Source organism: Periophthalmus magnuspinnatus, chromosome 14, assembly GCF_009829125.3.
Source record: "Periophthalmus magnuspinnatus isolate fPerMag1 chromosome 14, fPerMag1.2.pri, whole genome shotgun sequence".
NCBI classification, from domain to species: domain Eukaryota; kingdom Metazoa; phylum Chordata; class Actinopteri; order Gobiiformes; family Gobiidae; genus Periophthalmus; species Periophthalmus magnuspinnatus.
Window position 1 is genome coordinate 8,324,474 of NC_047139.1, and position 21,155 is coordinate 8,345,628.

Genomic DNA, 21,155 nt, shown 5'->3' on the forward strand with positions numbered 1-21,155 from the left:
TGACCTGCCTCTGATAATATATGTTTCTTGTGTTGGTTTGTTTGTCAGCAGTATAACACCGTCATTTAAGATAGGTAAAGGTCAAGGGGTTACGCCGTCGTCACAGCGTACAGAGCAGTGGTTATGTAATGCCAAAGATCAAAATTTGAATAAAAATACTTGATGAAATTCAGAGGAAATTACGCAGTTGCTGTTGCTTTGGGAAAAATATAGCTATAACACATATTCACTAATAAAAGTAATAATAGAAGTGCTACAGGGACAGTAAATTTGAAAAAAAAAACTTAATTATAGAAAGAGTTGATCTGCAAATAGTCCAAGTTACTGAAGAACGGGATCCTATGGTTATGAAATTGCTAATACCTCATAGTTATATAGTCTATTGTTTTGTTTTCCCAAAGAAGAACGAGATTGGGAAAGCCATTAAAACAACCCAAACCTGTTCTGATTCTTATGAGATTAAGTTACATTTTATTAAAAGCAGAAACAGCTAGACAAAACATGACTGATGGTGTCGCGTCAGACCTTATAAAACATAATACAGTGATGCTACGGGACCTAATCTAATGAAAATAATGACCAGGACTTTAACAAAAGACTTTCTCATGTGCATTAAATGAACTGTTTCTGCCTCATGTAGGATTATGACTCTATAAAATGCCCGGCTGTATCTGCGTGTGCTGTGTACTAACAAGTCTACACCCCGAGTGTCTTTGTCCTGCTTGTTGTTGAACCTGAATGGACTCGTGTATCAATCCTAAAATGGAGGGAATCAAACTGTCGCTGCCTGGCTGCCGGCCCACTGTCTGCGGAGGGGCATAATGAATTTACAGCCTACAAGCATTCAGACCAGCATTTTATTAAACAAAGAGGGATCAAGGTCTCCTAAATTTATAATAGTAAAGATCCACAATGTGTCCAGTCTCCCTCTATTCTGATTTTGGCAAAATGCATCGTTAGTTCTGTAAGAAACGTAGCCCTGGATTAGTCGAGGTTTAGTCTTGGTTTATTTCTTCTTTAGTGCCAATTTTAGTTTGTAGTTTTTAATTTGGTTAAGAATTGGTTTAATCTTTTTAATCCTTAATTAAGAATGGTCAGTCAGCTACGGGATTATTATGTGTCTTTATACAGGATAACGTGTAGCATTCAGCATGCACTGCATCAAAAAAACCAAAAACTAAATACGATTCGTGATTAGAGTGAGTTAGGAGAGCATGTATTTCTTCCAACTGTAACAAAAATAGCCACAGTAGATTTCCAAAACATGCAGTGTATAAGATGATTATTACTATTGCTGTTTGTTTCAGGAGGATGGTCCTAAAGTGCTTGATATCCAGACGCCCACAGTCTCTCCCAGCACTCAGTCTGTGGGCAGTGCCAACAGCAGCGGAGGAGCCACCGACCTCTTCTCCAACTCACCCATTGCTCCTGTCAACAACCAGTGAGTTATGAAGTCTAGACACTTCATTCACATTATAGAAGGAATGAAGGACATAAAAGGTGCATGGACTAAGTAACTTTTCTAGTGGGGGCTCTCTTCCTGCTTGTATCCATAGCGATGTTATTACTTTGCTGGGAATGTTCCACAGTATGGCGCTGAATATATCTATCTTGCATTTATTCAGTTACACATGTAGTACAGCAGTGTAGTAGAGCACCTTTAAATATTGTTGTTCACAATTAATAGAACATAAGGTTATGATTCAGTTTAACAATTCATACATTAAAACAATGACAAGAGGATATTCTGAATTAAAATATCAATCTGTTGTTTTGAATGCACATACCACATGTTCTTAACATTATAACATTTTGAAAACTAAATCAAGATCAAGACAAAACCAAGATTTTGGGAGGTCAGAGTGGGACAGTTTAATAAAACTTTGGAAGAGATCCAAAAGAACAGTTATAAGGTACAGAGGAAAAACCCATACACAGGTGACTTAAGGACGTAAAATGTGAAGTCGTGGCTAGGTATTTCAGCTTCCTATTTAAGGAACATTTTGAGGATTTTTCACCATTCAAAAGATTTAATAGTTTCTTTTAACTGGTGAATTGCTATGGCAATGGTCCTAATTTTTCATCAGACTGAGACCTCTGGATATGGTGTACCCTTTATTCAATTCCTGATACTAAAACAAAGAGGTATGGGGAGGGTGGTTTATTCTCATTTTAATCTTCTTTGTCTGTGAAAAGACAAAGAAAACCCTAAAATGTCATGCTCTCTATTTCCTGGACACTCCTGCCTCTGCACTGTCCACGCACGTCCCATCACAGCTGACATTAACCACCTCAAACTCACATTATTGGATTGTCCGCTTTTCCTTTTTACTTTTTTTTATAAACCTGCAAACTCAGACAGCCCTGCCAAGCTTCAGCGGGAGTGGCTCTCTCGATAAATAAAGTGCTTTATTGATTTCACTTGGTGCACAAAATCAGATTAAAGTGGTTTGTGTTTGTCTGTTTGCATTGTGCCAAACATTTGAGCTTTGGGAAAAGGTAGATTTATACAGTTGTGGTGTAGTCTCCTGGCTTGAGATGGTTAGTGATTCTTTTGTCCTAGTTTAATCCCGGCTCAGATGAAGTTGAAACCGAATATTTGTATTTCGTTATGTCTTGGGGCTCAATTCATTATCTTAAGCCCTGGTTCAGTGCTGATTTAGAACTAGTTTATTGCTTATTAAACTGTGGTTTATACCTGATTTAGTCCTGGTTTAATCCTGGTTTAGTCTGGATTTAGTCTTTAATGACATTTATTTTGGCCTCATTTTAAAAGATGTACTATAACATTTCTGGTGGAGTGTCTGCTTAAATCCATGGAGATGTTATTTCTTTACCTGGGATGTTTTGCAGTATGGCATTTCAGATATATTCCTCGGAGACAAGTGAGTTGAACAGGCTCACAGTGAGTAAGAATGCATGTGGAACTGAATAAATGCAAGCAGCGTCTCCATCGTGACAAGCAGGTGACGTCATACTGATTTAAAGCTAAAACTCTAAATCTAATTGTACTTGTCAAAGAAATTGCAAGTACATCCTGTATCTTTTTCCAAAGTCATTCAATCTTTAAGAGTTGTGTTGTGTATTTGCAGCATGCCAACTCTGAGCAGTGAGCTGTTCACCCTGCAGCCCACTTTCGCCCCCATCCCGACCGCTCACACTGTGCCCAATAACAACAACCACGCCTGGGGAGGTAGGACGCTAATGCTGTAACACTGCATATTCATGAATCACACCTGTCTCACCTCATTTTCTCTGATGTTACCCTGGAAACGTCTCAGGTGATCTGCTGAAGCCGGCCCCGCCCACTCACATCCACAGCCCTGGAGCCCCACTGCATTCTGGGAAGATGCTTCCCAGTGATTTGGACTCATCGTTAGCCAACCTCGTAGGAAGTGAGTACAGAGTAAAATTTTTTTTTTTTTTTTTTTTTTATTGTATATGTTATATCTCTTTAGAAATCAATGTTTGGTTTTAAATTGTCCAGAAGGTGGTTAAAGATGTTTAGCAAATGTTATAATCAAATTGTTGATCTGAATTTATGCTGTGATTAAACCAATAGTCCACAACAACTGTTTTTACTTTTGTTTGTTGCAATTAAAGTCATATTGCATGGAAATAACAATTCATAGCTGTAAATTCCTAGTTTTTAAAAGACTTCCAAGTTTGTAGTTTTTTTAAATGGTGCAACTAAAATACCGTTTTATATAAAAGTATATAAACAAATCTTTTGTTCCGAGAATGCACCAAATGAGACGTGTAAAACATATCCCATTAATAACCTCCAATGACATTCATTGGGATCTCAAAGTGTTGAAGACATATGTGGCCATAATAATTTGTTATTTTTCAACTAATCGCAATGATTTTCTTCCAGACTTGCATTTTGGAAGTGCACCAGCCAAAAAGTGAGTACTCTGTCTGTACATGTAGGTTTTTGTTTATTTTTTGTTGCTGTGTTCAAATCTGTATTCCACTATAATCAGACCGGAGCTGCAGTGGGGAGGTCTGGTGGAGAAAAAGCCGTCCGGAGGCGGTGGATGGCAGACCAAAACCATGTGCACCAGCACCAACTGGGCCCACAGCACACACCCCATGGCCCCTGCACCCATGCCCGTCCCACAGATGGTGAGACACCCTAAGCCCCACAGAGCTTTTATTGGATAGAGAATTTCTCCAGCAACACAACTGCAGCAAAATAGAACCACTTAAGAGTTTGTAGAATAGTGTGAGCCTGATTTTTCTTTTTTTTTGTTTGTATATCTATTATTATTATTATTATTATTATTATTATTATTATTATTAATATAACATTCATTACAACTAGTTTTATGAAAAGGAAGAGCAGGCTATTGAGTCATTAGTAATATTTTGTGATTCAGTAAAAAAAAACCAAAAAAACCCACCGTGCATTAAGATATTGGCTTTGCTCCAGGTTTTGTGCAGAATGAACAACAATATCGTTCTACATACTATGATTTTTTTTTGTGTAGTAATGGACATTGGGGATTGACAAATATGATTTTTTTAATCCAAAGCAGCCAATGACTTACAAATCCTAGTATATATCAAAGTGTTTTCGGTTATTTGCACAGCCCTATGCTCAGTAAAGAACTATACATATACAGTATTTAAAAAACTTTTCAACATTGCATACAAGCATCATAGTTTGCGGTGCACAAAAACACCTCCATACAAGTTAGTCTTCTCTGTTATGTTACCATTGTGGTGAGTATACATAAATATTAATATCCGTCTTTGTTGCTCCGACTGCTGTGTTAAACTTCCCCACATTCACAAAGCAGCGTCTAACTCCTCTGAGTCCATTGTGCCAGTGATAATTACCTGCCCGTCGCTTCTGTTCACTCCTCTTTCATCTTTTAATTTTGCTCTGATTGACCTCTCCACTCCCACCGCTCATGTATTCAGCAGACAGCCCCAAAGTCGTGACATGATTTCAATAGAAAGAGCCAGGACCACATGACAAATGGCTATAGATCAGGGTAATCTCGGCTTCCTGTTCAACTTTTATTATGCACTCAAATGACAAAGCGTTTTTTTCTTTCTGGTTTGCAGAATGGGATGATCTATACTGGCTATGTGAGTATTTCTTTACTGTTTCATTGTTAAGCATGTGACAGAAAATGTTGAATTGTTTGTGCATTGCATTTGACACATTTCAAACCGTTTTACTCATTTTGATGCATTGGAGCTGTTAAAATTCAGTTCGTCCTTGTTTATGTGAAGTTGCCATTTATGACAGCAGTCTTCAGATGACGTCCTATTGTTTGTAGCAAAAATACTGAAAGCCCAAAAGAGCTTCAGTTGTTTCTTTCTGTCTGCAGGCTGGTGTTAGGGTTTACAGACACTCAGAGCTGAGAAAGTTATTACCTTTTCTTAAAAATGTCACATGTGTCTTGGTGGCTTACCAGGTTTGATTCCAGGTGGATCTGCTCCATTTCTCAATCTATTTAAGGCAAAATCATGCTGGATTCTGTAATCTAAACATGAGCAAATGTAAAAATGCACTATGTCACTTTTCTTGTGGATGATATACCACATTTCTTCCCACAAAGATGTCAGTGCTTTGACTGGAATTTTCAGCAGTATGGTGTTAAACTTCTCAATCTCCATGAAGACAAGCCAATCCGCCCACAAGAAAGTTACAAAGGGCACATAGTTTCTACCTCGTTTAAAAATAATAGCCTGACAGGGACTATCCCAAACTGTCTTTATGTATCAGTACTCACGGCTTCTTGCTCCTGCTCTTCTGTCCCTCCTCAGGCTCCAGCACCAGTGGCTTTTCCTATGACGACACCTCAAGTGCCTGTGTATGGAATGGTAAATCAAACTACTACTACACACTACATTTTCAAAAAACTGTTATAGAGAAAGGAACTAGTCATATGATGCTTTATTCAGACACCAAAACTTCTTACTCCTCTAGTCCTTTTTAAAATCAAACATTTCTTCTTTGACTTTCCATCTGAACACTTGGAATTAGTCTCCTTTGACCCCTGCTGGCAACAATGGGGAAATGCTGGAGGTAAGAAACTAACTAATGTACTAATACATCATTTGGTTTTGCTCTGCAGCTCCCCCCTCAGATGGGTCATCATCAGATGGGGGGTGTTCCCATGATGCCCCCTCAGCCTGTCATGTACAACCAGCCTGTCCTGAGACCCACCAACCCCTTTGCACCCATCCCGGGAACTCAGGTATAAACCACTACTGTAAAGGGACCGCGATTTTATTAAGATTTTTATAAATAGATGCATCAGAAAATCATGTAACTACTTGCACCTACCTAATATAATAGATTATTATTAAGAGCATGTTATTAATTACAAATGTACTATTAAAATATACAGTAGAGACAACATTATTTTTCCTTTACACATACATTTATGTAATAAGTGCAAAAAGAAATGCAGTTTAAACATCTGGCCTATTGTCACAAATGCAGTTAATTTTACCAAGTAGGCTACTCACTAGTCCATCCAGGGGTTAAAGTATCAGAGTTTGTGAGATAAAAGATAAGATTTAAATCTTATCTTTTAACCAAAACATTTATCAGTGGCTGACATTTTTCTTTCTTTCTTCATTATTGAATTTATATGTTCTTATATTTATATTTTTGCTGAATGCATTTATCTTTATATTGTCACCAGAAATATGGCGATAGAAAGCCCTGTCTAAGTAAGATTTAATGGCCAAAAAACGTTTAGATGTGAATATTTTGTATTTAATGATTGGGCTGTCACATCACTGTCAGGGTGGAGTGCTTCTCATCTGCATAAATACAAGGCTCTGGGCTAATGAAAGCTTTCAGCCTTGCAGACATCTCAGCGAGCAATAAATAAATAAATATACAGACAAATATATGAGCATGTCAACAGGAATGACAACTTAAAATGAAATGAATCTGAAAATTAGCACAAATACATTTTGGCTTTGAGATGTGTAGCTAGGTTGTGTACTGCCAATTGTGCTTTCTTTTCAAGTAAAATTAATTGAATAGAGAGCTTTACAAACACATTGGTCCCATATAGAAATCAGCAGTGTCTATGTGGAACGTTCTACAGACTAATTTATTTCTTCCATCATCATATATTTTGCAGTTACTCAGTTACACATGGTGTTATTGCTTAAAAACAACATGGAAAACATGCACTCTTACTGTGAGTGGGCCCACTTTTCCACAGATTTGACCTGTAACTTAGCCCTGTGTCATCACCTACAAGTCTCCATGAAGATATGCTTTATACAGTCTTTTTAGCAAAGCAATAGCATCTCTATGGAGATAAGTGGCTGACCCTACACCAGAAAGGTTACATTGTTCATCTTTAACAATGACTCCATTAAAGGTAATTTGTTACTGACTCCTTGTGGTTGGAGTTTGCAATGAATGATAAGTTCAAAGTAATTAATTAGTTCAGACAACACCGTCACAATATTCTTGCATAACATATTCTGTATAGCTAAACACAATGGATAGTGTAACGTTAGACATCTGGAGCCATTATCTTTTTTCCATTCCAAAGTTCAAACAAAGAAGCACAATTATTTCGTTGTTGGATTATTTCAAATTTGCTCCGGAAATTTGCCATTTTTCTCTCACAATGAAAAGCCACAGTGAATACAAGTCACTGGGGAGGCGAATTAACAAATAATGTTTTATGTTTTGGAGCAATTATACCAAACACTGCGGCCTGAAAGATTGTGTGTTATTGATGATGATGCTGCAGGTATAAAGCTGCTAATGTCAGGTAATGCAGTCGTCAGTAGATGCCTGAACAGTTGATGTTTTGTTGAACTAAATTACTCTTGCTTTTCTCTTTTTTCATAGATGCACTTCATGTAACGATGACATCGTAACCATAGCAGCCAAGTCGAGAGGAAAGAGGAGAGAAAGAGTTAAAGAAAACAGATCCAAGCAAATGGCAAATAGGCAGAGTGGTTCAAAAATCAGGATGGAGAAGAAATTGCTGCATGGATCAAAAACGATGTCTCGTTTTCTTGGCTCTCTGGTCTCTCCTCTGCCCAAGTCCCAGGACACGAGAATCCGCTATACATCATCAACCACTCATCCTATTTTCGGAAATTTCAATCAACACCCAGAAATTATGCTACAAAGATCGTCAGCATCCTCCTTTAACTTCTATTTCCCTCTAAAATGAATCAAACTTGTGAGGCATTTTTGGATCGTTTGCTGGCACTTTACTCAGCGTAAACTTTGCCAAGGTTGTGCGGATGAAGCGATTGAAACGTCTAGATTCCTGGTAGTGCCATTTGTCACTATGATGTGAGAAGTGGCTAATTAGGTCTGTGTGTGTGTGTGTGACCAATTTCTTTTTTACATTTACATGTGCTATAATAAGTTCTCAATTGCCAACTAAATGTTCAAACTTGGAGGGCATATTTTGAGTGAGAGTGATTGGACGTAATGTTAATGTACGAAGTAGCTATGTCTTTTTTTGGTACCTGTAGTCTTTAGTGTAGCCAGGTGCCCATATGTTAAATGCACTGGAACTACTTACAATGGAAAGCACTGAGCCAGACCTAGGCATCGCATTTGGATGTAAAAATCACATACACCTCTGCTGTACCTAATGTCTATTTGTTGTACAATATCATGCAATTTGTCTGTCCAATCATTCCCATTGTAGACCTATAAGAAGTTATCTGTTAGTTTTTTTGGAGGTTAGTTTTCAGATAAATGTATTTGTTTGTTTCTCAAGACTCAAAAATGCACTGAAAGCAAGACTGAAAGAGGGCTTCAAGAAATAAGTAGTCCTTCACCCCAGCATAACTTAAGGATATCAATATAATGAATCACTTTTCTTCTGTTCTTAACTATTGACAATGGCAGGTCCTTTGTTGTGCAGGTAGACAAGTCACTCACTTTTTCTATTGACGATTTAAAGTCACCAAGTCTGTAGATAAGGTAAGCCTGTGTACCCAGAGAGAGCCCAGGGTAGCACGAGGAGGGAGAAATAAAATCTTCTCCCAAATCCTACATGATGTCCTTCCCGTCTTGGACACTGAAACCTACTCCCCTTTAAATGCCAGAAAACCTTGAGTTGATCTTTTTTATCACAGCTCCGAGGTTGTAAGGACACTGCGGAGAAGAGGGATTTGCTCCCTTAGAGCTAACATTTATGGATGGGAAGGTCAATTGGAAGTGTCAGGAAAAGTAAAAAGCTAATGTCTGTCGATCAGGACCCTTCCGTCAGTGAAGATATTCAGATTAATTCAGTCAAATGTGCTTTTAATGAGACGTTAAAGGTTAATGTAGTATTTTTGTTCTGGCAAAGCCAAGGTCACTATTAACCCTCAGATAGTCAGGCCGATTGACAGTATTATATATAGCACAAAAACCTCCAAAGCGGTGACAACGCTCTGCTGCACAAAGTAAAAATCACTGCTGGGATGTACAGTCGAAAGGGGCAATAATTTGATTGGGGATGGAGTTATTTTCTATTGATTGTGTATGTCTTCAGTGTACATGTACTTATGTGTGTTTGTGTGCATTTTGCCTTCCCATTGAAATTAACAGGGTTATGTAGTTTGGCCGAGTCAGAATTCAAGATAATTCGATTAGGTTCATTTGGCCTGGTAAGAATTCAATGTGGCTATACAGATTTTTCATTTGCTCAAATCTTAATCTTTCGGCTCCTCCCTTCTGGGTTCATGAAAGCATAGCTTCTGTTTCAGCATGATTCGTAGACTGATTGGCATGTTTTTTTTATGCCAGATGCCCTCCCTGAGGCATTTATCAGGACTTTGAAATCAGCACTGAGAGTGCTCAGGAGAACTGCGAGTAGAATTGTTAATCAGAAGAAGAAACTTTCCGAGCAGGAAATGCAAATTCATGTTAAAAGTGACACTTTGGGACTTTCCTTTTGAACTCCTGGCAATGCACGCTACAAACTCCAGCTACTACAAGACCAGCAAAGATTTGAGGAAGGCTGTGAAGTGGCAAGTCAGAGAAAGGTCTACACCAGAACTGAACCATAACTAAAGCCGGACAAAGCCAGATGAAGCTTGAATATCTCCTTTGGAAGTTGACAACATACTCTCAAACATCATAACTTGTCCTTGTGGTTCATCGTACTCAACTTAAAGCTCTTTTCCATTCAACCAATCAGCGCAGCTCAAATCCATCCCGGATCCACCTTTTTGACTGTTAACCGTGTCCACTGTATATAGGTAATGCCGTTCATGTGTTTTAAACGTGCTCTCTCTCTCTGTAAAGTGATCCAATCCCCATTTTGGATGTACGTGGGACAATTTCTTGCCGTTTCTGTGTTTGAATGGTTGTATTTTAAAGTTGTCATCATCCAGGGGAGGAGGGGAGGGGCGTGGGGTGGATTTTGGGTCAATGTTTTTAATGTATGTGTCCATCTAGGAGGAGGAAAGGGTTATTTGGGAAAGGGGTCTTAACTATCACAACTGGTCAATACCAAGAGTGTCTTCATCAAGGGAGGGGGCAGGACAGGGTCTGCCCCCTTCGAAACAGGAACATTTTTTTGCACCAAAGTCATCATCAACGCGCAGCTTCTTCTAATTCAAGGTCACTATGGATGGATGATATCTGAACTCTGAATTCTAATTTTCTTTTTAAGAGACAAGGAAACTGTCTTTTTTGCATGATTAAGTGTCGTCTTTTTATTGGCTTGTGTGCCCGGTAAAAGCATGACCATTGTGTGAACTCTCACTTACCGGTGTGTTTGGGAAATGTAATGAGATTTTTTACTTACCTCTTTGACATGAACGTCCATTGACATTCATAATCAACTGTTTTACAAGATAGGGTCAGTAAGTGTTTGAAGGCTGCTGCATGCAGTAACCCATCAAACTTCAAACCCAGTTACCATCTCTGCATCTTTGTAAAACTCCATGGATGTCAATGCCATCACCTAGCTAGCTAAAACTCCATGGATGTCAAAGCATCACCTAGCTAGCTAGACATTTGCAGTCTTGTAAAATTGCTCTTTATTAAAGCAGTGCTATTTTCAATATGTGTTTGAATGCTTGCTCTTTTTTCATACTATGCCAGCAGTATCTTGGGAGATTGTGATGAAGGTCGAAGTACTGTAATATATGTTTGGTCTGGTCCACTTTGTGTGGTGTTTCAAGTGTTTAAAGTCTTGTCCTGTTTGTCCTCATCAACTGGACTGTGTCATTTCCCATGATCCTTTTAGGCTGGTTTCCTCGATACGGGTCTGAAGTTAATTTTGAGAACCACAGTTCTTATATTCAGTAGAACATGGACATTTAACATACAGCCACGTTAGTATGAATAAAATCATAGCAATCATTTACTTCAAACTGTTTGAAATGAGCAGTTAAGTTTTAGCATCAAAGAACATTAACAATTGCAGTAAATTTTTATGTTTTTATGACTCACCACTAAATCTTTACATAGAGATCACCTACGTAGGACAGCAGCTGGAAACCAGACCTAGACGTCAGAGCAGTGTTTTGTCACAATGTCCATTCAGTTCCACAGTCCACTGTTAATCGTGTCCCGAGAACTCATTACCTCACTGAGCGCTAACATTGTGAGAACTACGTCTGATCATCTGTATTTCTTGTTGAGGGCTCAGTGTCCATAGAACAGTCTTAGCAGGGAGCAAGCTTTCAAAGCGCCAAATGCTTCTCATTTCCTTTTTATGTATCACAGTGACACCAGGTTTGCATTGTTATGAAATTATTGATTTTTATTTGGAAAGCATAGATGTTTTTCAAAGAAAAGCTCAATAAAATTGTCAGTCTAAAAATACAAAATGAACTTAGTTTGGTTTCATTGAAATTTATTTATTGATAAACATATCGAAGAACAGCGAACAAAATGCCTAAAACAAATGATTTTGTGTAAGTTGTCATTCATACAAGACGACAGTGGCACCAACTATCCTTTTAGAGCCAAATGAGAAGAGTCAAGCGTTCAACCAGCAACCAATCCTGAGCCAGCATTAACTAACAGAAAAAGATGGCCGTGATCGCTGTGCTCTTGAGCAAGGCACTTGAGCCCAATATGGCCCTTGGGGCTTGAGTACAAAACTGAAGTGATTCATACCCCCAGCTCAGTTGAAATGAAAAACTGAGCCTAGACTACAAGGAGGAGGAGCAGGAGTCTTTGATGCATTCTGGAGCAGGAATGTTTGAAAATATAAAATAAAAAGCAAAAAAATCGGGAGGAAGTAATTTTTCATGTGAAAAATTCCCAGATCCTAGAAGAGAAGTCGTGGAGACGGACAGGTTTGTGTGTGTGTGAGGGAGGGGCGTGTGTGGTCTGAGTGGTTACCTTAGCGACGGGACAGCTCAGTGTCCACAGCAGTTCAGGCCTAACGCTGCTGTTAGTCCCATCCCACGCTACAGGGGCGTCCGGGCAAGGGCTCAGTTTGGCTCCCTCCCACTCTAGCTGCAATAATCAGCAAGAGGAAGAAGGTGGCTGGAGCAGCAGCAACAACAAGGCATGCAACTAACAGTTCAGATGGAGCGTGTGGAGGCTGTGTGTGACTTACGCTCACTCCCACCGGCCTCACAGCTCCAGACTGCTTCACAAGTGTGATCTGCAGTAAAGACATGAGCTCGAGTGAGTGTCTCAACAATGGCTTTCAGAAATGTTAGGGACAGGTTAGGACAGTTCTGCAGTGGCCCCAAAACGTCATGTTACTGTACCAACTCAAATGCTTTATCCTTCATGCCACAAAGTTATACCTCAATAGCAAACACTAACTTTAAGAAAGTCCACCTGTACTTTTACCTCTGCTAGTTTAGAGTTTTACATTCCAAAATATTAAAAATGCCTGCTGCTTAAGTACAAGAGCCGTGTGTACATCTCTCCGATTGACCACAAGCTGAAAAACAGGCCCTCATATCAACAGTCTTCAAATGTATGTGGTTTTTGCATTCCAAATGTAAAAATTGGTGCAAATTTGCATGAAAACTAGGTTCCATTTCCCTTAAAAAAAATATTCTATAGTTCTATCAGTCACCAATTAAAAGGTAGACTGAATAAATGTATTAAAACCCCATCACTATTATCCCACAATTATTTTGGGGTAATTTTTTTGGCTTTGACCATCCAATATTAAATCAATCAATATTGTTTTTTTTTCTCTCGTACATATTCAGAGGTACACCATCCATCCATTTTCTTCTGCTTGAGGTACACAACAAAGTAAATATACAGTTCAAATGCACTGACTGCATCCCTGGTCAAGGCTCTGTGTGTGGAACAAGGAACACTACCCTCTGGCTAATAGCTCTCAAATAACAATATTCATTTTCCTGTCTAACCAAAATATAAATATTACAAAGTCTGGAAACCCTCATGAAGACCGCTCTGATAAACTGAATCAGACAACCATTTCCATAAACGCTAAACTGTCAGAAACATTGTTCAAGCTCCTCCACCTACACCTTGGTACATTGAAATACTTTCCATATAGAAATGTGAACCAGCCATCCATTCTTGATACCTTTTATAGAACATATTGAGGACTTCAAAGCCAACCATCAATAGAAGTCAGTTCCTGCAAATCCTCAAACTACTCAACTACTTTTTTTTTTTTTTACAAAACCATGTACACTTTATTTCTGCAAAAATCCAATTGTAAAGCCTCTATTTATAATCTGTCCATTTTAACTCTCTCTGTCAGTCATAGACAAATGCAAAAGTATGGAGCAGTGTGTGCCTATCGATAAGGGGGCTCTGGCGTGTGATATGGGTAATCGTTGCGCTGGGCAGTGGGTTGGCCGTGTGCGGGTGTCTGCTCATACGGTGTCGTTGGGTAAGCTCCCGTCGAGCCATAAGCTCCTGCTGTGTAGCCTGAGGATGTGTCGTAGCCCCCGGCTGCCGCGCTGTACGTCCCAGCTGAGGAGGCGTCATAGGAGCCTGCAGTGTTGTTATAGCCCCCTGAAGCGTCGTACATCCCAGGAGGAGGGTAGGCGTAGGTTTGGGGAGCGGAGTATGTTCCTGGAGGGGCCTGGGCTGCGGTGGAGGGTGGGGCCTGAGTGGAGGCAGGGGCAGGGGGTGGAGGGGGCGGAGGGGGGTTGGTGTAAGCATATTGAAGGTACTGGTATTGTTGTTGGTACTGCTGATACTGCTGGTACTGCTGCATCTGCTGACAGTATTCAGTGTATGACCTGCCATAAGTGAGACAACATTGTTTACCAAATAGTTACCAAAAAAGCATCTATTTGTGTCTAAGATAAACCTGGTCCTTGCCTGGCAACAGGGTCAGCTCCTTCAGGGGCAGCAGCTGCAGCGGTGGATGCAGGATCCTCAGGGGCCCCTGGTGGTGTGGGCAACAGAGCTCTGCGTTTGGGTCGGTTTGGGCCAAATGATCCTGGGACAGGGTCAGGGAGGAGGGGGGCACGGTTCCCTCTAATGGGGCTACGGTCACGCTCTGTCTCTGGTGGACCCTTACTTCCTGCCTGTTGCTCAGCCAGTACCTACAATTTACAACATATCCACAATTTAAAATGTATAAATTACACATGAAAACAATTCAAAAATCTATTGAAAAAACACTAATTGGAGTAACAAACCTTCTGTCCATCTTGAAAAAACTTGGCCCGGGCTGCCTCAAACAGTGTCGTAGGATCAGGGGCAGCAGGGACCTCGGGCTGTTTGTAGACCTTATCAGCCACTGACCCGTAGACTTGGCTGGCCAAAGCCCCATATATGACTCCATCTGCTCCTTTTGAACTGGTGATGCCTCTGAGGGCTGTGTAAGTCGGATCTAACGGTGTGGTGTTGTAGAATGAATTGTGGACACTTTGCTGAACCTATGAGGGAAGATTACATCATGTATGAATAGCACACTTTTCAATGAATTAAAATCTTATAGGGAATTACCTGAATGGGAAGTCCAGCGGCAGCAGCTGCTGCTGCAGCCAGCACGGCAGCCTGACTCTGGTGATGCTCCAGGGCAGGCCTGGGTAGAAGTCCTTCTCTGCCTACAGAGCAGAACGAGAAGTCAAGTTAAATCAGGATAAAATACATTCCACAGTCCATACACATCTCTAGGTTTGAACCATACCTGAACCATCTACTGCTGCGATCTGATTGGCTAAAGGTTGAGCTTTTGATAGCTCCACAGCCAGTTGTCGGCCTTTGTAGAGGCTCCCATTCAGGGCCTCAATTGCTGCAAGGGCTTCGTCCCTCCTCTCCATGTGCACAAACGCATAGCCAACATTGGAACATAAGCGTGCTGTAAAAAATACACCTGTTAGACAAATCTACTTATTCATGAGGGTTAAAAGATATACCATCTTAATTCCAACTGACCTTTGACTTTATCACAGTCCAACACTTTTCCATAGGAGGAGAACAGTGTATGCAGGTCATCTGCGGAGCACGTTGCACTGAGGTTTCCAACAAACACTTTAATGGAGTTTGGAGGGCGCGCTCGTGACTCCTCGACCACCAGGGGCCTACCTCTGTACTCTTTGCCATCGAGATTCCTTATGGCCCTATGAAAATAAACAACATGTAGCATTTGAGGTGAGAAAACACAGACACTTTAAAATAATTTGAATTGTAATGGTCACCTACCTGTCCGCTGCTCCCTCTCCCTTTAGTGTTACAAAGGCATATTGTCTAAGCAGTGAGCAGGTGTTTATTTCTCCAAAGGGTGCAAAGAGTTTGTTCAATTCGTCTTCTGTAGCGTCTGCAGGAAGATTCCCCACGAAAAGTTTTATGTTGTCACTCATCTCTGTTTCAACCTGGCATCTGCAAAAAGACAAAGAATGCATTTCGATACCTCTAACTCAAGAGTTAAGCAATGACTGAGGACAATAACATGGTACTGCCTAGTTTCCCAAGGAAACTGTGAAAGTTTAAACCATAAATAAATCTCACAAGTTAAACCGTTTAAAATGAGCACGCATTGATGCTAGCTTAACCGAGCTAATGTTAACTGAGGCTCCGCGTAAAGGGGCCCAGCTGCTGACGTGTACACACCACGGACCTGGATTTGTATTAAAGTGTAATGACTGTGGAAATACAGTTATTACAACATACTGGGATATTCGCAAACGGCTAACCCTGGTGACTCTGGACAAGCCTGATCTGGAAGGCCGTTAACGCTTTAGCTGACGTTAGCCCAATTCTTTAGCTCGTTGCTAACGAAATTTACACGCGTTACATAGTGAGTTATTTTAGATGAGATAATGGAAACTAAACTATATCAAACTAATAATCAATTACCCGGTTCCTTCGTGTCCAGATGCGATGTTTTTTAAAAGCGTAATAAGAAAACAAAACTAAAGCGCGCTGTCGTTTCTTACCAAAGACGAACGAGCTGAGTTCAAACGCCACATCCGCTTCCGGTTTGAGTCAGTCGTTTCTTTCCAGCAGAGGGCGCTGTTTACTACAGTCAAACAGCTCGCACTAGAGGGGCTACTACCACACATCTCCAAACATAGAGTCCACGCTGCTGAACATCATCATTTTATCCAATTCTAGACCCTTTTTACAAGTTTTGCATATAGTTTGTCTCAGTATTAGTGGTGACATGAGGCAATAGCCAACCTGAACTGTGTAAAAGATGGTACTCAAATTTCTCCAGAATGACACCCCAATAGCATGTTCCCGTAGGCATAGCCAGAAGATTTGTGTCACCCAGCGCAGTCTTCAAAGCAGGAGGCAGAGCTGCAGGGAAAGGTCCTCTACACAACAGAACCACGATCTGCTCCTTTATGCAACAAAGACAGGACGAGTTCATAAGACTGTAACAAAGAGTGAACTTGGTCTCTATCCACAAGAGGGTAGTGTGTCTCCAGTTTAGTTGTAATAGTCCTACTTTGCGTAAAAGGAGGATGTTTGCTTATAACCTGTAAACTGTGCTATGCGTTCATTTCTTTTTTGCAGAGCCATGTGATGCATAATATAGTCGTACCTATTGTAGACTTTGGTAACTGAGAGACTACTAAACCAATCTAATACAAAATCCTGACATGTTCGTGTTATCGCCTGAAGAGTGACACTGCCCTCTGGTGGCCACTTCACACACTCTCCTCCGCGCGTAGGGGGCGGTGCTACAGGTGAGGTCAGGTGGGATGGAGGGCGGAGTCAGAGAGAAACACGGAGGCACTTGACTCCTGCGCACGTCATGACAGGCCAACAGTGCAAAAACAGCCACATTTATGCTGTTTGAAGTGAACTTAAAAAGCACAGGCCTGAGTGAAAGGAACAGGGAAATGAAAAACGTAAGGTAAGTAGTTTTCTTTACTAAAAACTCTGGCATTCTTCTAATAATGTGGTGTAACGTTCAAAGGAATGTGTGTGCTATTGCTTCAGATTTTGCACTTGATGGACCGACTCCTACTTTTGATTTTCAGAGATAATTAGTAGAACTGTGTGTACTGTGCTCAACATACACATTTGTTCGTTGGTTTTCCCATAAGAATAACCCACGTTTTCATTTCAGGACGGTTTTAGCTGCTGCTTTTCACCAAGTCTGGACTTGCTGTCTCGATCCAAGCAGATTTATTACGCAGGTGTGAGGGGAGTGTGTTAAACTGCAGTGGTTATGATTGGGAGCCACCAGGACAGGTAATTACCGCTTCAGACATGCTCAAACTGCGGGAGGGCCCATCAGAAGGACAATAATTATCTATATCCCTGTGTGTGCAGATGGCAGAGCAAGAGGAACCGCTGTATGACTTCCCCGAGCCGTCCCAGACCTCCAGGTTCAAAGGGCATCAGAGGAGTCGGGGGTCCCTGAGGAGCATCAGTGTGCTGGACCGGCTCCTCCTCACTGTCCCCGTGTGGCTTCAACTGTCAATCAACCCGGCCACGGCTCTGCACATCCTGCAGCGAGAGCCTCCAGGGGTCAGACACATGCACATCACCTATAGCCCAGAACCCAGAGCCTATAGCAGTGATTTTACACCAAGTACCACCTCAGATAAGAGTTACAACATAAGAGAAATGACCCAAAGAAGGACTAAAAGTGTAAATATTGAATGTAAATAACCATATATTAGAACTATTTGTAGAGCAGGTGTCTCCAACTTTTTTCCTTCGGTGAGCTACTTTTACAAAAGGAAAATGCCAGAGAGCTACTTTTTTTAATGGTTGCAACAAATTTGAGTAAAAGTAAATACGAGAGCCACGACAAGCCTTAGATGGTGTACAGCTATAAAACAAAAAGTCAGGCATCAGAATGACATATCTACACTGGTAATAGACCTTTAATTAATCACATTTTAGTTAATCAGCACAATAGGTATAATTCAGAAATCCCTTGGTGAGCTACTTGGAAGAGAGTGGAGAGCTACAGGTTGGAGACCTGCTGTAGACGATCTGTATGTACCATCAGGGTGAGACGTGTACCCTGCCACAGTTTGACAAACACTGACCATGAGTTTCAGAGTGAAAAATTAGCACCTTTACCATAGTATTTAAAAAAATCAACTACATATTATACATTTTAAAAGTACTTAAAATGATGCTAAACAGGAAGCTGAAACGCATGAATAGTTGATAATCCAGTCCTATTTTATTTAACTTTTCCTACTGACTTTGTAATAATAACTGCTTTATAATTTTGATCAAATAGTAAAAACCAAAAGACGATCTGAACAAAAGTTAATCCTCCACTAAATAGTTTGGTGTCCCTGCCTTTGCCTTGGGCACATGCGACTTAATACACTAACTGCTACTAAATTACCTGGATGGATAGTCAAGTTTCTGCATACGCCTATTTGTGTCTATGCTTGCTTCCTGATGGGCTTTACACTACTTATTTGGTTATTGAATAAGCTAAATGAAGAGAAAATCATAGCCTAATCCGTGAATATTATTATAATCTTTTAGACATTTCTGGTACGAAATTCTCGCACATCCCAGAAGAAAGTGCTGTGTATGCGTTTGGCTGACAACAGTGTACCGTCTTTTGTTCAGCAGTTTGATATTCAGGAGGAACACTCAAGTAAGTTTTCCAAATCTCTAGTTTATCAAGTAATACATTTAGCATTGTTAAACTGCCAAATTTATTTTGTCAAATGTTGACTCTTTTAGCCTTCTCCCTGGTGACCTCAGCCATCAGTTTCCCAGATCTTCCAAGACTCATTTCTTTTTACTGTGTCAGCAGGTAACACAGTTATTTTCCAGTTAAATTCTGAACTCAACACTGCTTAGTTGTTCATCTTAAGATTGTTTTTTCTTTCAGAGATGTGCTGCCATTTCCATTGGAGCTCCCAGAAGCAATAGCAAGAGCAACATCCCACAAAGAACTGGAGTCCATCTCACACATGGGAATAGGTCAGTAATCACAACATGGCTGACCAATCAGTCCAATCTTTTTTTTTTTATATACATGGTTTACCAGAGATGAGTGTGAATATGAAGAATCTACAGGTGAGAAAAGGCAAAGGTACATTCAGCTGTAGTTTTCTTGTAATCGGGATTGCAAAGCCAGATCATATTGGATGTTTTGGAGCAAGAGCAGGTGCCATACAGACATGGTTTAAATGTGTACAGAGGAGGGAGAATTTGTTTGAACAGTGTTGCCGTTAGAGCTACAAACTACCAGGTTCAGGTTTTCTACATCTCAATGCCATTTCCATGCAAACTGCTTTTAAGTCCTTGATCAAGACACTTCACCCACCTTGAGTTGAATGTGGTTTGTGAGGGATTGGTGTTGGTTAGAGCAGATTGGCAGCCACGTTTGGCAGCTGAGGAAAACCTTGGCTACAGAAATTTGATATTCCTCCAGATCTCTTAATCAACGCAAATGTAATTATTAATATGCTGTGTAAGAGGAATTAATGCTTAAACATTTAATGCTGAAACATAATTTTGCCATCAGAAATTTATTACTATTTCAAACAGAATTCTGGAGTTCTCACTTGAATATCCGTGGTCCACGAGAGGCTCCTAAACCGCAGAAAGACCCAGAGACGAAACCAGACACTGCTCCCACAGCTTCACCTCCAGCTCTTGAGGTCCAGCCAAAAAAAGACCACCAAACGGACGCTGACACCCAGCCTGCAACCCCACCCGAACCTCAACCGATCAAAGGAGACTCCACCAATACAGCTCTGTTTAAGGAGTTTTGCCCCATCAAAACTCGTAGCCCTAAAGAACTGAACTATGGATCAGGCATAGGGGCACTCTGCTTCATTAACCCACTTTTCTTGCAATCCCTAAATGCATGGTCAAGGCGCCGTATGTTCAAACGCAGCCTCAAAGTCCGAGTTTCGACTGAGAGCTCAACTTTGCTGTCACCACCACTCGCTCCGCCCCCTCCACCACCGCTAATGCCAAAATCTAAGAGTCGCTGTAAAGCTAAAGATACAAAGGCAGATGAACCGATTAAAGATACTGCTGATGATGTACAAGAAAATAATCAGTCATGTCAAATGAACACAGTAGATGAGGACTATACAGAGCTTCCGTCTAGGACAAGGGAAGAATTTATTGACGCTTTGCCTCTACCAACTGTTATGGAGAGTCTAGTTGAAGATGCAGACTACAAACAACCATCGCCAATGATAAATGCTTCCCATCCACTTTCACCGTACCTGTCTCCAAAATTACCCAAAAAGTCTACATCTCTCTCCCCTCGCAATTCTCCCAGCACAAGTCCTTCTGTGTCACCCTATCAGTCCCCCTCTCCGTCTCCCAAAATGCTTTCACCTTTACTGCCATTAACCTCTCCAACATGTAAAAGTCCGATGGCTGAAGATCCTTATGATATACCAGTTCCATCTTCAAAACCAGACCAACTGCAGATGCCTGAAGATAAGGGTGAAGTGGACAATCTACCAGAAGGAGGGGATAAGGATGTTTTGGGAAATGATTTGCTTGAGCAGATTAACACTGTGGCTTTAAAGGACAAAGACAGTAGTCCATTGAGCGGTCAAAAGGAGGCACAAGAGTTGCACTCAACAGTCGAACAAAATAGTGCTTCAAGTTAAAACTCAAGTCACTGACAGATGCAGCATTCACTGTGCTCCTTAAAAACTTGAACTTCACCATGTGTTTGAAAAAACTAAGACTCTTCATATGGCTAATATTGAATAAAATATACAACTACAACTAACACCATTTCATTTGAAAAAGGACTATATAGATTTTATGTAATTTTTAGAGATGTTAAGATTTTAATAAATGTGTTAAACTTTGT

The 21,155-nt window shown here is 40.6% G+C and overlaps 3 protein-coding genes across 7 annotated transcripts in view; 2 read left to right on the forward strand and 1 right to left on the reverse strand.

Moving 5' to 3' along the window:
* LOC117381439 (phosphatidylinositol-binding clathrin assembly protein) overlaps positions 1 to 11,775 on the forward strand; it is a 42,942-nt gene extending 31,167 nt beyond the window's left edge. For both annotated transcript variants that reach the window (XM_033978411.2, XM_033978408.2), the window contains 9 exons: positions 1,308 to 1,441; positions 3,093 to 3,193; positions 3,282 to 3,395; positions 3,878 to 3,908; positions 3,987 to 4,128; positions 5,077 to 5,100; positions 5,785 to 5,841; positions 6,096 to 6,218; positions 7,850 to 11,775. In XM_033978411.2, coding sequence (XP_033834302.1) covers positions 1,308 to 1,441; positions 3,093 to 3,193; positions 3,282 to 3,395; positions 3,878 to 3,908; positions 3,987 to 4,128; positions 5,077 to 5,100; positions 5,785 to 5,841; positions 6,096 to 6,218; positions 7,850 to 7,864 — 741 coding nt within the window. In that variant the 3' untranslated portion in view covers positions 7,865 to 11,775. The remainder of the gene's footprint in view (positions 1 to 1,307; positions 1,442 to 3,092; positions 3,194 to 3,281; positions 3,396 to 3,877; positions 3,909 to 3,986; positions 4,129 to 5,076; positions 5,101 to 5,784; positions 5,842 to 6,095; positions 6,219 to 7,849) is intronic.
* On the reverse strand, positions 1,338 to 16,339 carry rbm14a (RNA binding motif protein 14a). 4 transcript variants are annotated; one of them, XR_008648951.1, is made up of 10 exons: positions 16,229 to 16,321; positions 15,575 to 15,751; positions 15,308 to 15,492; positions 15,060 to 15,230; positions 14,876 to 14,976; positions 14,566 to 14,805; positions 14,243 to 14,469; positions 12,534 to 14,160; positions 12,314 to 12,430; positions 1,338 to 1,428 (listed from the first exon to the last, which is right to left on the reverse strand). XR_008648951.1 is itself a non-coding variant. In XM_033978413.2 (8 exons), exons 2-8 carry the CDS (start codon positions 15,730 to 15,732, stop codon positions 13,710 to 13,712), a joined length of 1,533 nt encoding a protein of 510 aa, XP_033834304.1. In that variant the 5' UTR covers positions 15,733 to 15,751; positions 16,229 to 16,339; the 3' UTR covers positions 11,803 to 13,709. The 4 variants fall into 4 exon arrangements, 1 of the variants encoding a protein (XP_033834304.1); XR_008648952.1 differs by lacking the exon at positions 1,338 to 1,428 and adding an exon at positions 5,778 to 5,827; XR_008648950.1 differs by lacking the exon at positions 1,338 to 1,428 and having other exon boundaries at positions 11,803 to 12,430; positions 16,229 to 16,339.
* Positions 16,340 to 17,091: 752 nt separating this feature from the next.
* On the forward strand, positions 17,092 to 21,155 carry LOC117381441 (ras and Rab interactor 2-like). Its single transcript, XM_033978412.2, has 7 exons — positions 17,092 to 17,234; positions 17,451 to 17,575; positions 17,657 to 17,854; positions 18,842 to 18,956; positions 19,046 to 19,118; positions 19,197 to 19,288; positions 19,859 to 21,155. Exons 3-7 carry the CDS (start codon positions 17,657 to 17,659, stop codon positions 20,944 to 20,946), a joined length of 1,566 nt encoding a protein of 521 aa, XP_033834303.1. The 5' UTR covers positions 17,092 to 17,234; positions 17,451 to 17,575; the 3' UTR covers positions 20,947 to 21,155.

Bases quoted from the DNA above. Each gene is read 5' to 3' on its own strand.
- rbm14a (XM_033978413.2), bottom strand. From the start codon at position 15,732: ATGAGTGACAACATAAAACTTTTCGTGGGGAATCTTCCTGCAGACGCT. The intron at 14,977-15,059 runs GTATGGTTCAAA...TCTGCTCTGTAG, and splicing joins CGCAGCAGTAGATGGTTCAG to GCAGAGAAGGACTTCTACCC. The intron at 14,806-14,875 runs GTAATTCCCTAT...CTTCCCTCATAG, and splicing joins CCGCTGGACTTCCCATTCAG to GTTCAGCAAAGTGTCCACAA.
- LOC117381441 (XM_033978412.2), top strand. From the start codon at position 17,657: ATGGCAGAGCAAGAGGAACCGCTGTATGACTTCCCCGAGCCGTCCCAG. The intron at 17,855-18,841 runs GTCAGACACATG...ATAATCTTTTAG, and splicing joins TGCAGCGAGAGCCTCCAGGG to ACATTTCTGGTACGAAATTC. The intron at 19,289-19,858 runs GTCAGTAATCAC...TATTTCAAACAG, and splicing joins CATCTCACACATGGGAATAG to AATTCTGGAGTTCTCACTTG.